The sequence below is a fragment of the Aulostomus chinensis genome, chromosome 12, assembly GCF_037954235.1.
Source record: "Aulostomus chinensis isolate RoL2024-O1b breed Wild chromosome 12, RoL_Achi_v1.0, whole genome shotgun sequence".
Taxonomy (NCBI): domain Eukaryota; kingdom Metazoa; phylum Chordata; class Actinopteri; order Syngnathiformes; family Aulostomidae; genus Aulostomus; species Aulostomus chinensis.
The window spans coordinates 24,579,072-24,596,124 of record NC_141331.1 but is presented as its reverse complement, the minus strand read 5'-3'; the positions used below and the strand labels follow the sequence as shown (position 1 = coordinate 24,596,124).

Sequence of the window (17,053 nt, the reverse complement as noted above, 5' to 3'; positions counted from 1 at the left end):
GCATAGTTGAGCACAGCACAAAGGTCATGCCTGCATCTGCGCGCTCGTTGCAGGAGGAGAAAATAGTCAACTTAACCAGTCGTGAGCGCAGCACATCCTACCTCTTCACTTGTAACACTGAAGTCAGGATCACACAAGGTAAATTCTACCTTTGAATTCCAAAATCTGGACAATCCCAACACTCAGCAATAAAATGAGTATGAAACACAAAACTGAGTTGTTTTTGTTTTTCATGTTTATTGAAATAAAAACATTTGATCCATGCTCTCTCCTAATCATGGCCCAGAACATCAACATGTTGAGTGGTGTCACGGCTGATTGGGTCGCTACAGTTTCAACTGTAATCAGCAATTGTAGAATAATGATCTGATGTTATTCAAATTTGTGGAAATAATATTCAAAGGATAACAACAGGACTGGTGCGCCTGTTGTGGTTGTACAGAAAGTACACTAACTGAGCTGTAAATCTTACACGAGATTATTTCTTGTCTTTATGAAGTATTATTTCAGTAAAAGATAATAATTTTACTTCACTGGAGCTCATTTGTGGTTCTTCCCATTCTACTACCGGTAAAGGAGGTTTAAACACAGGTTCCCTAGGTCTCCAGCGTCCTCTAACCAGAGGCCTTCTCAGCCAGACAAATGAATATCCCTCCTTCTAACCGTCTTTATCTTAAATAAATATGAGTGAAAATGTCAGTGCGGTGGTAACTCTCACCTCAGTGTATCTGTGTGGACTCATACTGCTTACGGCAGTGCTGGATTTTTAGGACCTATTTTGCATTAATGTGATGAAGCACAGTAATTTATCAGGTCATGAATAATTCACAAGCAGAAATTTGTTCAGGATAAGGAAACTAAGAGTTCTGAAAGATAACCAGACATCAAGTACTAGCAAAGCCTAATAGGTAATCAGTAATGTCTTCAAATCAATTATGTAGGGAACTGACAACCAATCTGGGGATGCTAAAATTGGGAGCATATGGTCACAGCTTTATGTGCTCATTAAAAGCTTTGTGAGGAGATTCTTAGTCACAGAAGCGGATCTGCTTCACATTGCAAGTGTTAAAAAAGCCTGCCAAACAACTTCTAGGTGTAAGTGAAAGACTCAGCTTTATGGAAAGAGCATGCCGAATGTCATCATAAAGTTTTTCTTTTTCCAGGGGTCAATAAAGAACCACACTGAGTCAAAAGTAATTGAATTCTTACCCAGTCAGACATTCTCCTGTTCGTCAAATATGAAGGTTGTTAATGGGATTGTCAGTATACTGATCAAACTACAGTCTCTCTACATTGTCAAACACAGGATTCATCATGTCAAGCGCTGAAACTACAACTTACTCAATCTTCTCTGAACCTAAGTCCAATTCAAACTCCATTACTTTTGTGAAAGTATCCGCAAGTATGGATTTAAAAGACAAACCAACAAAAAGAACCTCTGCCCTCTCTGTGAAGACAAGAGAGAGCATTAGAGTTTCCTGTTATGGTAAAGTGTAATGGTCCTGTCAACAGGTAACTGCTAGCCATACCAGCCAGGCAGGAGGAGATGGCTGCGGGAGCTAAAAGGCACTTAAGAAGAAAGTCAAACTGATTGAGAGGTCAGATACTTAGATGGCGGCCTTCACTTTCTGCAGCTGCCACAATAAATGAAATACAGTATAAGTGTTTTGCAGTGCAGTGGTGCTGAGCAATGATGCAGAGCACTGGAGCATCCCTCCTCACCCTGTCCATGCCCGCTAACATTCAAGCAAGACGGGGGAGACGACCAAAAATGAATAGAGGCTAATTCTCAAAAGGATTTTGGATGCACGTGCAAATAAAACTAAAAGGACCAATGGATTTCACAAAGCCACAAATGTGCAATGCAGCGCAAACTTCACCGCTTAGCAAACCGGATGTCAGTGCTCCAGTGCTGTTTGTGTGTATTTAAACGAGGTAATACGCTCAGATTTGAAGCATAACTTTGCCCCTTTCTATGCAAATGAGCTTCATTGCAAATAAAGTCCAATTCACAAACACTAGCACTAACAGCCACACACAGAGTGAAAATATTAGCGTCTTCAGAGTGGTGCAGGTAATTGAAGCACATTTACTATCATGGTGTCATTTAGTCATGGCGTATTTAAATATATACTTTATACAGCTAACCCAAGTCAGACACATCAGTAACAATAATAATAACAATAATAACTTCAAAGCTCTGTGAAACGCTTTCACTTTGTCAATTGCCTCCATTATGTTTTTTCTTCAAATCACGCCACCTTGTTTTACAGGCTGATGATGCACAGACTGGGATGTTAAACCCTAAAGCAGGCCACGCTTTCCGTCATTAATGTTAAATTCCTCGCTTGAAGGTCAGGTTATGATCTGAAATATTTTTTTCTCATTCTCTCTGCCATCGTTCTCACTCTTTGTACTTTGCCGCATGGATAACTGCAATCAGGAGTAAAATGAGGGCGAACCGGACTCAGCTGTAAAACTAATAATGTCATCGGTGCGGTAACTTTTGTGAGCTGAGCCTAGAGACGGGGCAGATAACGAGTGCAAGAGATGCACAGTTTATGTCAATGAAAATATGCAGTGCTGGAGGTTTTCCATGAGTAGAACTGAGAGGCATCAAAACAGGGGCACGGTAGAGGAATGGTAGCAGTGCAGGACTCTTCAGTTGTCGCATTTACTTGATCTATTATTGAGGGTCCTTCTGACTTGATAGCACACTCCATTTGTTCTGAGAACAACAAACCATGATTTGAGGATGAGACATCTGTCTTGCAGGAGTGACAGGAGGAGCTCTGACACACAAACACTATTTTTCAAAGCAAAAGCATGAAACACCAAATCAAGTAATCAATTATTCAACTGCACTTTCTGGATCCTCTTTAGTTGCACCACCTGTGTCAGTAGAAGTGCACCGACACCCACAGCTTTCTGTTTTTTGACACGGTTATTTTCAAGTGTGGCCTACTAGTGAACCCTACAACTTGAAATACATCCAGCTCAGCTGAATCAAGTCAAGGAAAAACTCTATCTCCACCTGTTTCATGGCTGTTGACAAAAAATGGGTACTGTGCATTTCCCTTTTTAGTTACCCGATGTATGAGAAGGGTCATTGCTCTACAGGGCAATATGGTTGATTTGCAACTCAACCAAGCTAATAATTTGTTATTGATTGAATCATTAGTGTGGAAAACACCACAGCGAGTTGTTTCCCAGCCTAAGTGCTGCGGAAAGTTGATGCTCTCTGTTTTTAATCTACTTTAATGGCATTACACCTCCTTAAGCTAACATGGTAAGGAGTGCAAGGCTAGAGATGATGAACTGCTGGTTTCAGCTCAACACTGTGGACTCGTATGTTAGGACTGGAGGAGATTTTATTTACTCTGTGCATGTGTTTTGTCTGGCGACATTTGTGTGTGTGCTGGGTGGATGTGCTCATGTAATCCCTCCTGTAAAAAAACAAATCCGTACAAATTCCTTTTTTTTTTTTGTGCACAAAGATCAGCGAAAGAAGAGTAAACATTTTTTTCCACACATCTGTACAAGACTAATTTTACGAGTTCTTTTTTGCTTCATCAACTTGTGGAAACGTTTGCCTCATTGAACAGTTCTCAATTGCATTCAGTTTTCTCATTTTAATCAGCCATTAAATTAAGTTCCAAGGTTTAATTGCAGATTTTAAATAATTATCTCCATGTCATAGGTTAGGGACATCTTTCGAATGGCTCATTGCTTAGGTAGTTTTCCCATCGTCCTTCACACTCAATGCCTCTCATTCATTTCTTTTCTCTCTGCAGTATATTTGCGTGTTCTCAGCACTACAACCAGCCTCATTCTGGTTACCTAACATTCTTATTATAGTCAAAACTCTTTCTTCTGTGCTTTAGCCACAGTCTCATGTGAATGAAATGTTTTTACAGGAAAACTTCAGAGATGTAGAAAAGTGGCTTTGGGGTCCTGAAGTCCTTTGTCCTCTTCTCTGTCTTTTTTTTCTCTACAGCTGTATCCCAGAGACCCACCTTGGCAGTTAGAGGAGAGGTCATCACCATGACAGTGTCCTTGCAGGACTCCACCCCCTTGTCTATGTCCGGCCTCCTCCTGCTCCTCCTCCTTCCGACCGTTTTCACACAGAGCTCTGCTGTGCCGATGACCCCGACCCCGTCACTGTTCGATCCGCTGACCCAACCAGAGTGCACCAAGAAAGAACATCCAAAAGTCTCCACTCAAGGTCAGACATCACCTTTTACCAGCTGGTTTGTATAAATGTCTGGAAATGCTTAAAAACAAGCTTGACATTCTGACAGCAGAACAGTGCAGTTGTAGCAATGTAGTGCTGGTCAACATGAGGCACCACGGTCAGACTCTGGAAGAGTTGGGCGGAGCTTCACCAGAAACACCCTGTTTAAGTGATCAGTGGCATCAGGCAGTTGGTGGATGGTGCTATGTGTACAGTATGCATTCAGGGCGTGTTCAGCCTCATTTTACTTTTTAAAGGCCACATTATCAGAGCTCATACCATGGTGCACACTGCAAAGAGGCAGTCATGAGACACCTACTGTACATAGGTGTGTTTATCCATGACATCAATCAAACCAATCGGAGTGCCTAATGTCATTCCCTTCAATCCCAGGCAAGGCCGGGAATTGGTGTGTTGCTATTTCAGTGGCGTACACATTCCAACTCTGGAGAAGTGAGAGCTTCTCTTCTGAAGACCTCCTTGTGTGCCAGGTGAAGGCTGGCAAGCAGGTTGTATGTTTATAGGGACAGAGGTCAACCTAAGCCATTGGAGGTGAAGCAGACCTGGGAGGAGGTGGATGGAACTGCACTGCCATGCCGCACATCTGCTCGTCTGGTTGATGTATTAAACAGCACGTCACGCATAACACCAGCCTTTTCTTGGTTATGTCGCAGAGATTTCTGGTGTCCCAAAATACAGTAGCAATACACCATGGTTGCGTGAGACCATGCCTCATTAACATGCTTAAGCACCTGTTCACGAGTTAGTTAAAGGGTGACGGTGCTCGGCATGAAAACGTCACTTGTGGTGGCTTGAAATTAGCGGGGATGCTTCTGCTTGACCGAGCGCCAACTTACGCCATGGTTCAAATTGGGCCCATGACACTTCAGTGGGCACTCAACAGTCGGTACAGAATATCATGCTATCACAATTATCAGCAGCCTCGGTGTGGGATTCATCTTTCTGCTATAAGGCTTGGTTTATGCTCACCATACACTCTCGTAAGAGCAACATAGCAATTTGTACCTACAGTTAAAGGGTACAAATGTATGTTGCTGGGAGTAAACCCTTAGGAAAGATACTTTTTTTACCCTCTTTTGAGTCTTAAATCACATTGTACCAAGTGTATCAAAAGCTGCACTTAACATCTTTATACAGTGTTTTGAGAACTACTAATTTGCTCATTTTATAATATATTCCATCATACAACTTTAAACAAAGTGAAAAACACAGATAGCAGTTTACATCCTGCTTCATCTGACTTAATTGTTCTCACTGTAGGTGAATGAGCATGTGAATGGCTTTTTTCATTATCTGTCATTTTTTAGCATTTTCAGCTCCCCTCTTTCAGCCTGGATCTGCTCCACGTTTCTACCTGTTAAATGGGCGGGTTTTTATCAAGATGTGCTTGGTCATGGAGAATTGTTGGGTGTAAATTAATTGAGTGTGGTGCTTGACCTACTCTATTTGTAAAGTGTCATGAGAAAACTCGAATCAACTGACCACTTGTGTTTTTCACACACTTACGTAGCAACGTGAGCCTGGATCTCAACAGCCCCTTGCCAGATTTCCATCAATGTGTTTTGATGAGCAGTGTGAAGTATTGCTTTAGAGGTGGCTGATAAAAACAGCAAAATCAAAAAGATTCCCTCAATTCCACAAAAATGTTTTTATGCTTCCTTAAGGAGGATTTTTTTTAAAAAATTCTTTTTGGAAAAAAGTAAATGCCCAAAAGGGAGCTGGAAAACTAATGATTTGAACAAATGCTGAAGTAGTGAATCTTCACGTGACTCGCCAACTGTTTCCGCTGTCATCATCATGGATATTTACAGACATTGTCTTCGTCTGCCGAAAGCAACATGTCCAATAGCTTCAACTCAGAATTTCAACTTTTCCAACTGAAGAGAATTCCACAAGGCCTTTCCCTGTTTTCCCACTGACAGTTCTTCTTCTGCTCTGCTTGTACAACCACTGCCGTGCATAAAGTTGCCTCTGCTGCCATTTTCTGGTGAAATTACATAATTAGTCTAATACCATCCATTTTCTTTCCGCTTATTAGGGATAAGGGGGTGGGGGGGGGGGTTGGAGCCTATCCCAGCAGCTACATTCATACCTACAGTCAATTTAGAGTATCAATCAGCCTCGTCCCCCAAATTGATGTCTTTGGACTGTGGGAAGAAGCTGGAGTACCAGAGAGAACCCACACAGGAACAGGGAGAACATGCAGACTCCACACAGAAAGATCCCGTGCCCGAGCCGGGACTCGAACCCGGAACCTTCTTGCTGTGAGGCAACAGAGCTGACCACTGCACCACCGTGCTGCCTTAGTCTAATACCCTTCGAACACTATTGAAATGCACCTAATGCACATATTCCTTTTTGCAAAAATCTAGGATTAACATTGTTATGAATATCATAATGTCAAATATCAAATGTCATAAATAATGTTCCCAATGCTTCCACTTGAAAATGTGAATGAGTAAATGCTGTGTTGTCACTTACCGGTACTTCTAAACATAAGCAATTAGTAGTTTGTGATTCAACCCCTCCGATTATTATCATGTATGTTGAAAGACCCCAAAGACTTTTGACTTTGAAATCCTTGTTTGAGACACAGTGCACTAATATATCATGCTCTCAGCTGCAGGACAAAAGGTTTTCTTCAGAAAAAAAATTCCACTTCCAGCTGCAAGAAACTCTAACAGGTAGGCGTACAGGAAGGTATCATGCACCCATATAAGAAGAGGCCGAAAGCAAGACGGGACACGACAGAAATGATTGCTCGCTATCGCTCTCATTCATCTGTACAGTGGGCCAAGACACAAGGTCTAGCTCACAGCGTGAAATAGAACAGAACAGTTTGTGGCACTGACTCACAGATAGATACGGCAGAATGAAAGGTAAACACACATAAAATTGCTGTGTTTATTTTTGAATAGGGTTGTTTGTGTTACTTCTGCCAAAAGCGGTGACTGAGATTGGAGGAGTGAAAAATGGCTGGTGGGGATCGAGGTTAGAAACAAAAATGGAAAAGGCGACCAGAGGGTTTACTTGGGATTAGAAGTGTACTGTGCCTCTTTCCGAATCAAATTGCAGACATTTCCTCAAGACTTTATTGTTTTTCTTTTTGGAATGCAGTATCCTTCCCTTCCAAGTTTCCCTCTATGCTCTGAGGCGAGCTCACCCAATGTTTCGGTCTGATTCCTGGCTAATGGAAATAAAGCAGCCTGTGCGAAGGTCCATTATTGCTAGACTTGTGTGCAAAATGTAGTTTTAAGTGTGGACAGTAGAGCCTCCATAGAACAAGTGCAATGACTTTTTTCATTTCCCAAAGTTGATGTTACCTATATGCTGAGTCTTTTGCTCTGTCCTGCTTCACCCACTAGACCTTCAGATGTCCAGATTAGCCTGAGCTTCAAAGGCGTACCCCTGAGAATGGCTCTCATGGCAGGGAGCTGTAGGACCGTTGGCTTATCAAAGCAGGCAAGCAGGGCATTATGTGGAGGCAGCCGCATAGAAAAGGCCTGAACAATGAAAGTGTCAGCAAGAACCTGCTTTTAGCCTGTGTGATTGATGAACGTTTTATAGTGGCTTGTTGAAGCGCCACCTCAGTCACCTGGAGGAGGCCTTGGAGAAAGAGGCCCTTCTGTGTGTCACTCCTTTTATTAGCTATGAACATACAAAGACATTTGCTGAGATCTGAAACAACCACAGTCACGGTTTGCGAAAACAAATCAGACAAGAAATATTAGCGAGTTTATTTGGAATAGCCAAAACATATGTGGACAGCAAAGTTATCACCAAACTCATTCTGAAAACTGATCGTGGTTTACAACTTAGCTACGTAAAGGATAACACCCCCCGTGACCGCCTGCACCGAGTCCATTAATCCTGCATTATGTAGATCTCCTGGGGTATTATCCTGCTTAAACCATAATCACTTGCCAAAGAAAACAATAATAAGACCATAATTCACATTTTCTGTTCTGCAATCAAAATCTGAGGTTTTTCACAAGTCATAATGCCATTGCCATGGTAATGCCTGAGGGTTTTACTAATACCTGGAAGGATCGTTTGAGAGAAAATTTTAAACTTGCCTGTAACTCTGCACACTAAGTGTGTGTATATCAGGGATTAATAGGCCAACCAGATTTGAGTATTCCCGCAGACCATGGTATGCTACTAGTTTAGCACTGCAGATCAGTTTCTGCTGTACAGATGGTCAAACCTCTCCATCAGCTTTACTAAACTTTACAGGTATTTTTTTTCATCAAAATCTGCTGACAAACATTTCACTGTATCGTTTGTAATAAGGGGGCACGGTGGTGCAGTAGTCAGCACTGTCACCTCACAGCAAGAAGGTTCCGGGTTCAAGTCCCGGCTCCATCACAGGATCTTTCTGTGTGAGTCTCCATGTTCTCCCTGTGCCTGCATGGGTTCTCTCTGGTACTCCGGCTTCGTCCACAGTCCAAAGACATCAAGAGGGGACTAGGCTGATTGATACTCTAAATTGACTGTAGGTGTGACTGTGAGTGTGAATGGTTGTCTGTCTCTATGTGTTGGCCCTCCGATGGACTGGCGACTTGTCCAGGGTGAACCCCCCTCTCGCCCGTAGACGCTGAGATAGGCGCCAGCCCCCCCCCCCGCCCCCCGCGACCCTTAACAGGAAAAAGCGGAAGAAAATGGATGGATGGATGGTTTGTAATAAAGAAGTGAATGTCACCACAGATCAGTGCAGAGTTGGAATCATCTATCTTACACCCACAGGGACACGATGTACAAGCCACAAGCTCAAGATTTAGATGGTTGATACTGGCGCAAAGTGTAAAGTTGTAGGTTTGATAGAAGCGTGACACGGACCTGTCTGAATCTAGATATGGACTTGGTTGTCTAGCATGTTGTGACTCCAGCAGGACTTGTTTTACAGCGGGTGTGTGCGTATAAAGGGTCAGCCCGGTTTGTAAGAGCAGTAGATAAACTCTTTACTGTGCTCGCCACCTCTTAGACAGCGAGAAGGAGGAAAATTATCTGATGGGTTTCAGTGGATGGCTTCATATTCTGACTCATCTGCTTTGCCCAAATAAGTGTAATGGTCCTCTCTAGAGGGAGAAGAATGGAAAGGAAACAGCCAATGTTGCTGCTCATCTTCTTTTCTACTCCTTGCTAATCTCATCTTTCCCATTTGTTTGATAGATGCAATTATTCCCCGCCTGCCTATACTATTCTCTCTGCCCATCTAATTTGCCCTCCTCTGATTAATTTCCCCTCATCTTTTATACACTTTTTACTTTCTCTTCTTTCTCTCGCTCCATCAGTCCTTCTATCAGCTTGCTCTACAATGATCATAGAATCACACTGCACACTTTGTATTCGCCCTTCCCTTTTCCACTTCTGGGGAATGGCACTGCCATTTAGCCATTTTGCCATTTGAAGATGTTTTGAGTGATGAGGCAAAAACACACAACTCTTCACCTAAAAGAAACTTATTTACCATGAATTTCTGACCAGATTTTTTTTTTTTTGTTATTTTGCATTTTCATCTCACTGTGCCACCACCAGACTTGACTTCCTCCTCATTTCTGATTACAGTGGTGGGCCTAATTGGAGCTGCGCTATCAGAGCTGTAATGTGTTTGCAGCCATCAATCATGCAGCTGAATGGAGCTGAGTTGACATGCCGCCGCAGCCAGCCTCTTGCCCACTGATGGCATGTCAGGATATCTGAAGCGCGCCCAAGCAATAGCAATGAGGATCAGAGAATAGAAAACATTTCAAGGCTTTATTGCCACTTTAACTGAAAAGCGGAAAAGCAGCAGGAAAATTGCTCTCTATTCTTTCCAGTGACCATGCTGTCACCTGTCCCTTTGGATACAATAGCCTCTTTCTGATATGTAGCTATAAATGCGTGAAATGAGCAACCAACGCCATAGCTGAGCATTTCCACTTGGAATCTGTTCCGTACCAAGCAAAGGCTAAAAAACTTCGAGACACAGACAGGAGAAGTTTCATATGTCATCGATGGAAACAGTCTGTCTAACTAGAGGGGGCTTTAGTTTATCGGTCTTTATAGCAAGTTATCACACAGCAGCTGATTGGTAGCGTAGTCAAGGGTTGGGGTAAAGTGATCTGTTCTTGTTGCCAGTTTAATGTTGTAAAAAGCAACATACATAAAATAGATAACATTCCGATACATTTATTTGCAAACCTGTTCAATTCACTGCTCCTCTTCCTCTCAACCAGTTTCTAGGTTAGAATTTGTGTGGATGAATTACTTGTTCACTACCTCTTCCAGTTGTCGAGCAAAACAGGACATGAGCAGAGTCAAAGACACTGAATAAAGGAAGATATAGTTGCATCCGAGCCATTTTCAAGATGGACTTTTGATGAACTCGATTGGGAGTTTAGGGGTTAAATCAATGGCAACAACGGGTCATCGTTTGACAAAATGAAAGAATGATCTGATTGGAAATCGTCCAGAGTATCACGCTTGATCCCTCAAAAGTATTTTAACGTAGTTACTTTTTAAACATTTTCAGGATTGAATTTTGATTCATTTTAGGGGAGGAAAGGGTGCTCAATTATCTTGGTCATACATTGTAAAATAAAAGAACAAGCTGGTAAGGAATTGTATGGATATCATATTAGGTCTGTCAAAGGTGTTTTGCTAAATCAGAGTTACAGCAGAAATTACATCATGAATACTGTCAGTGTATAAAATAGGAACCAGAGTTCTTCATTCTACAAAATGATCATCTGCAAAATAAAATTTGAAATCCATTATTGGTGTGTGAGACACGTCTCCTGCAGCGTCCATCTGTGACCTGTTTGTTGTTTGAGGTAGCCAACATATTTCCAGCATTGCTGCTCGAATGTTACTGTCTAATGTTTGAGTGAGACTCAGTCCATTTAAAGAGCAAAAAGTAATTACTTTAACACTTAAACCAGCAATTTCACAAGTTCCACGACTGGCTTACATGACCGACACGCTTTTGACTCTTTCACCCAATCTCCCTCTGAAATTATGCTTATCTTTTTCAGTTTTTATTATACAAGCAGAGTACAGTGGATAAATGCTCAGTGTGTCACCATTGGCTGTGTGAGATGTAGACGGACATCTTTACCAGTCACTGACAGATGCTATTAGCCTTGTGGCCCCAGCGCTCCTCCTCCTGTGGCTGCCCAGTCCCTGGTCTCCACAGGCCTGATCTCAGTACTGCCTGTAACCCCCGCTAACTGAGTTCAGTCAAGTGGGAGTTGGGGGGGGGGGGGGGGTAGTCATGATGTAGCACTGGAGGGATAAAAAAAAATGGAGGAATATAGGGAGTGTTATGCTCTACTGATGCATGTTGGCCTTTCTCAAACTATCACCCTCTGCAAGTCACCCACAGTGGAAATCAAAAGTTAGAACAAGAGAGAGGTGAAGATCAGGACAGCCAGGACGGGAGGGAGTGGAGTTCAAGGGAGGTGCAGGAATATTGGAAAGCAGACAAAAGGAAACATATTTTCCATATCTTTTAAGGGGACTTTGAGACTGATTGGAAATGTTGGAAGTGTACAAGTGTGAAGGTTGTGGTTGTTCATGTGCACATGAAAGCAACAAGAGATAACGCTCCCCATCCTTTAACCCCCAGGAACATTACTATCAACTAATGTCAATTTCTTTTTTCCTGTAAATGTGTGCTGTTTCTTTATTTCCATGAAGCAAGGAGAAAGAATTGTGTCTCTTGGATGAGAGAGCAGACCAATCAAAACACTTCATACTGAAATGGAAAGATATTCTTAATTGGCTGATTGAGCAAGGGTAATAAATGCATGCACAGTTTTCATTCCCGAAGGTAAAAATCACAGGTAAGATGGAGTTGGAGTAAAATAATTCGGCACTTTGGCAGTTTTATTGCTGAAGGTCTGAGCTACATAGTTATGTTGGGGAAATATGGAATTATGGAATTAATGGTGCTAGTCTTGCTTGATTTTTAAAATAACAGCACATTGATATTGTATGCAAATTTGCTAAATTAATGTCTGTGCCATTATTTGCCTACATTTTATATTTTCCCATTTGTCACAGTCAGAAAGCAATCATCTATATGTGAGTTGGCGCTGGTCTCCTTCCCTCATTCACAGAAGCATCTGCCAGATGGCCGATAGCGGCAAGTCGTCAGGTGATCGCTTTTGTTAGCAATATTGCATCGACCACATTGCCCTGAAGATAATCATTTTCAATATTGCCTCTTTTCAGCGATTCCCATTAGCAAGACATTGTGTTGCAGTCTGTCCCCTGAAGGAAGATGATGATAGACAGTACAATATGTGTCATTCATAGCTCATTAAACAGTGCAGCTCTCCAGGGCAGAAATCAACTTGATGTCTAATTATAAAGTTAATGATTTAAAAAAATGCTATGTGCAGGTTGATATCGTTTGAAAATGTGTTCTGTCCATCTGCAAATGACAATGAATAATTGAAATGAAGAAAAACAAGTTTACCGATAAGCACAGTTTGGCTTTAAAGAACATCTGAACTTCATCTTTAGCGAGCTTGGGATGCACACATGTCCTCCAGTCAACAGCTGCTATTTCCTACCAAGACTTCAAAATTGGTCTTCAATCCATTTTCTAACCTCTTCTCAGTCAGTCAAAGTCATTTTACCCTGCCTGCCACTCAGTCACCACCTTAAACGCCACATGTTCTCTCATTTAACAGCACAAAATCTTTTTTCCCTGTCACTGATTGACCAGGGTTCTCTCAGAGATTGCTTTGGTCATAAAAAAAAAAAAATAAAAAAATGCTGGGACTAGTTGGATTTATTCTCCGCTTTTACTGACACAGTCAAAGTTGGACTGACACAGGCAAGGTTAAAAAGTATGAAAGTCAATTTTGCTCCCCTAGTCTGTCATTTGTCCCATCAAAGAAGGAGTTTGCATCACTTCTTTATGCACACTTGCAGAAAAAGCCAGCCCTAGCCACCAACTAACAGCAAAACTGCCCAGAAATGTCAATATAGAAATCTTTGTTCCGTATAATCCATGTACTCTTTATCCAGCCATAGGAACAGTAATCCACAAACACTCTAATTTGAGCTCAAAACAAACAGCACTGAAAGAACTTGCTTGCGCTAGTCTGACTGCACCAAACTCACAAAATCACAGCATTTGTGGGTCACTGAGTGCCCAGCTGGATAAAGAAGATGTGCTTGAGAGTTAATTAGCAGATGTTTTTGGACAGTTTGGCTGTTATAAGTGTTCCGTCTCCATTAGCTTCAAATTTCATATTTGTGACTGACTGTTCCTGAATCGTGAAGAAGTGATGAAGGAGGCGAAAAAGACATCTTTGTGAGCTCAAGACACATATTGGTGAGTACTTGAAAGGCGGAATACACTTATTGTGTGAAGTATCACTTCAGTGCCTCTGTGGTGAAAGGAGACAGAGACGGCGTAGCCTGATATGTCGGTGCTACCAGGACAAGCATCCGACTCCTCATCTGCATCCTACCTAAATATGTTCATATGGTAAGGTAGGAAGACTTCCTACGGGAAAGACAAACCTTTCTTCCGCGCATCTTAGTTAGGTTTAGTGGTCTGAGCTATATCGTGTGGGCCAAAGGGACCTGGTCACACCCACTTTTAGAACTGGCCCGCCCTAAATGACTTATTTCCTTATTTTATTTTGGCCCAGGCCTGTTTAAACCCACGTACACAACAGGATGAAGGTTTTTCAACAGCAGATGTTTTCTGAAAAAAAAAAAACATTTTAAATATCTATCAGCTATTATAGCTACAGGCAGCTAAATAAATTCATTATGGCACAGCAGGCAGCAGGCAAATACCTTATTACATTAACTTGTGTAATGAAAAGGCCCTGCCAAAACCGCTTTGGCCCATCCAAAAGTGAATCTTGGCACTATGCCTGGTATATATTTGCACATTTGGACAATTGTCAGCTTCCACACCTTTACTCTTTCATTGCCAGACTTTTGAAAGCAGTTTTGAAAAAATTAACTCTTTCAACACCCACAAAATATTAATTAAGGTGATTTTTTTTCTTTTCCATTTAAAAAAAAATATCTTTTATTAAATCCTCCTAGTCAACACTACATATGTGCAACTTGATTTGTTGGTGGAGATGTACAGCGTTGAATCTACAAGTCCACATTTTGCTACTTGCACCGAATAGTTCCTCCCGACTCAGAGATGGACAAAGTTTGATGGGAAAGTTAGCTGGCTGATATTTGGAGGGATTAGATGAAGGTAAGGTTAGATTATTATCCAATCCACCCTCCTGTGTGCTCCAGTTTGAGGGAATGGCCCATTCCATCAGGTTTTAAAAGATAAACGGATTGTACCAAAGCTGGGTTTCTTGGATCAATCATCAATTCCTTGTGCTTTCATTCCCTCAGCTCCATACGTTTGTCATCTATGACGACGCTTCAACCAGACGCTGTTTGTAGTGACTCAGATCGGTCGGAGTTCCACTTTTCTCTGCCCACATGCTGTTCGAGTGGGAAGAAGCAGAATTTTTTTTTAAAAAACTCTCAGATGGAAGCAAAAGAAAGGTTACAATTTATGCCTGTGTGAGACAAATGTCTCGGCCACTGTCCTCATTGCTCTTCTCATCCCCCTGGCAGCCACAGGCTAATGCATTAATCCGTCTGCCTGCCGATTGCAGAAAGGAAAAACGAATGCAATAATCGTTCATCATGTCCAGCTTGGGGCCTGCGAATAAAGAGGAGGGCTTTCATATTCATCCTGCTTTATTATCACTACTTTGCCCCACAACCCGGCCAGGCAGTTATGAGGGGAAGGATTGAGCAGAGCATATAAAAGCACTTGTAAGCAGGAGGATAAATGTCAGTCAATGAAAGACCCCTCACTGTCTCAGAGGCCTGCCTAAGAGCGTAAACATGGTGCACAAGCCCTCCTGCCTGCTGCTCAATCCAATCCAGCCATGCTCTTTTTACAAGCTTTTGAAGAGGCATTCATGACGTGAGCAAATGCTGCTTCTCAGCTGGAATTGGAAATGATTTGCACTCCTCATCCGACTCCTTGAACTAAACGCAAACAGCTCCTGTTTTTCCTGTTCGCTGCATAATGCTTCTGAGGGAATCATTTGTTCTCTACCTCTCCACTGCGCACTCTTACTTTATGGTTCATGTCATGCGCTTTGTGTTAATAGTCTTGTTTTATGGATAGCTTGAGTCACTTAAATATGATCCCATTCCTGGAAATTTTCAGAATGGATTTAGCATGTAGTGTAGGGCGCAGGATTGAGTTTGGTCTGATGTCTGCTGGATTCTGCAGCCTGCAGCCACCAGTCAATCCTCTGTTCTCTGTTTGTGCCACAACATCTCAATTATACAATCTTTCCACATCTTTCACCTTTGGCTTCTCTCTTGTTTAGTAACATCATATAAGTGTCGAAGGGAGGGAGAGGAGAGTCAATCAGCCCTCATGTGTAGCATTTAAAGGCTGTGTTGCTAATGGACAAAGGTCTTTAATTAGTCTCCTCCAGTTATAGCTGATGTAAATGACTTCGGCTGTAACTGCATTAGCAAGCACACAGTGTTCCTGACATGTTCTTTCAAAGAGCCTTGTCACGATGGTTGTTTTCTGCCCCTTGTATTCGAGGCATTACATCCCCATTTACTTATCAAATCAGTCAAAACGCACTTGCACAAACAGCAATATCTTGGATTACATAGTTGAATGATCATATTTTTCTTCCAAAATGTTTATGTACTCACATTTAACACCGTTTCAGGCTGATCGACCATGAAGAGCAAAGATTAGAATTATTCTTGCTTTTACCATATCTACTAGAATTATGTTCTTCTGTATTCTGACAAACTATAAATTGCAAAGAACTAAGTGGTTTCTACCCCTGATATATTTTTTGAGGGGTTTTGACAAATAACAGAAAAAGGAAAGTTTTGCGCTCCCTTACAAAACAAGAGCACGTCAAGCCAACTGGTTGAACAGCAGCTTTGGTGTGGCGATGCTGGTGGTGAGATGGCACTTTGTCTCACTTTGCGTAGCATTTACCTTGCTACTGTTACCTTGCAAACAGTGTTTAGCTATAAAACAGTCATAACACTGAAACAGATTTGTGTTACCGCATACTCATGTGCCCTCAGGCAGTAAAAGTGGATCCGTTTTGTATAGCAGGAGATAAACTTAATTCACTTTAAAACTCTGACTGTACAGTAATCTTAGAGTTGGATATTTTTCATAATGAATCTGCTGCACTGTAATTGAGAGCAAAATAGTGCAAACTTCAAGTGATGCATGAGGTTAATGAGGTGTTGCTGGGCAGGTAGAAGAACTTTAATGATCTCATTTATGTTCTTTACTAACGTTTACAGTCGATACTGTGCGCACACGTACATCCTCCACTCACGCTTGCTGCCACTTCATGAAAGCAGTGTGCTGGATCCTTTGACCCTACAACACTAAAGTCGGGTGATTTTCACCCACACGATTCTTGCCGTGTCATTTTCAGCATCTGCCTTTAGAGCCATTTATCATTGTGTGGTGTACAGATGGTCCCAGTCACCTCTGTGTCAGTCCAACACCCCCGAGAGTCAAAGTCATGCAGCCCATAGAGGGTTCTGCTTAAATTTGAAAAGGGTAGTGAAGAGTGTGTATGTAATTACAGTTTTGGAGAGAGTACAGATCTGGCCTCTAACTGTTATACAAGTCTCACACTGGGACTGTCATAGGTCGTCAGTGAGTGTGTGTGTGTTTGTGGGACTGGCGACCTGTTCAGGGTGAACCCCGCCTCTTGCCTGAAGGCTGCTGGGCTGCTCCAGCCCCCCCCCCCCCCC

General features: G+C 42.1%; 1 protein-coding gene across 7 annotated transcripts in view; it reads left to right on the top strand.

Annotated features, from left to right (window-relative positions):
- sema5ba (sema domain, seven thrombospondin repeats (type 1 and type 1-like), transmembrane domain (TM) and short cytoplasmic domain, (semaphorin) 5Ba) overlaps positions 1-17,053 on the top strand; it is a 190,854-nt gene that overhangs the window by 78,332 nt on the left and 95,469 nt on the right. For all 7 annotated transcript variants that reach the window (XM_086220867.1, XM_086220866.1, XM_086220868.1 and 4 more), the window contains one exon: positions 3,998-4,225. In XM_086220867.1, the coding sequence (XP_086076993.1) occupies positions 4,045-4,225 (181 nt within the window). In that variant the 5' untranslated portion in view covers positions 3,998-4,044. The remainder of the gene's footprint in view (positions 1-3,997; positions 4,226-17,053) is intronic.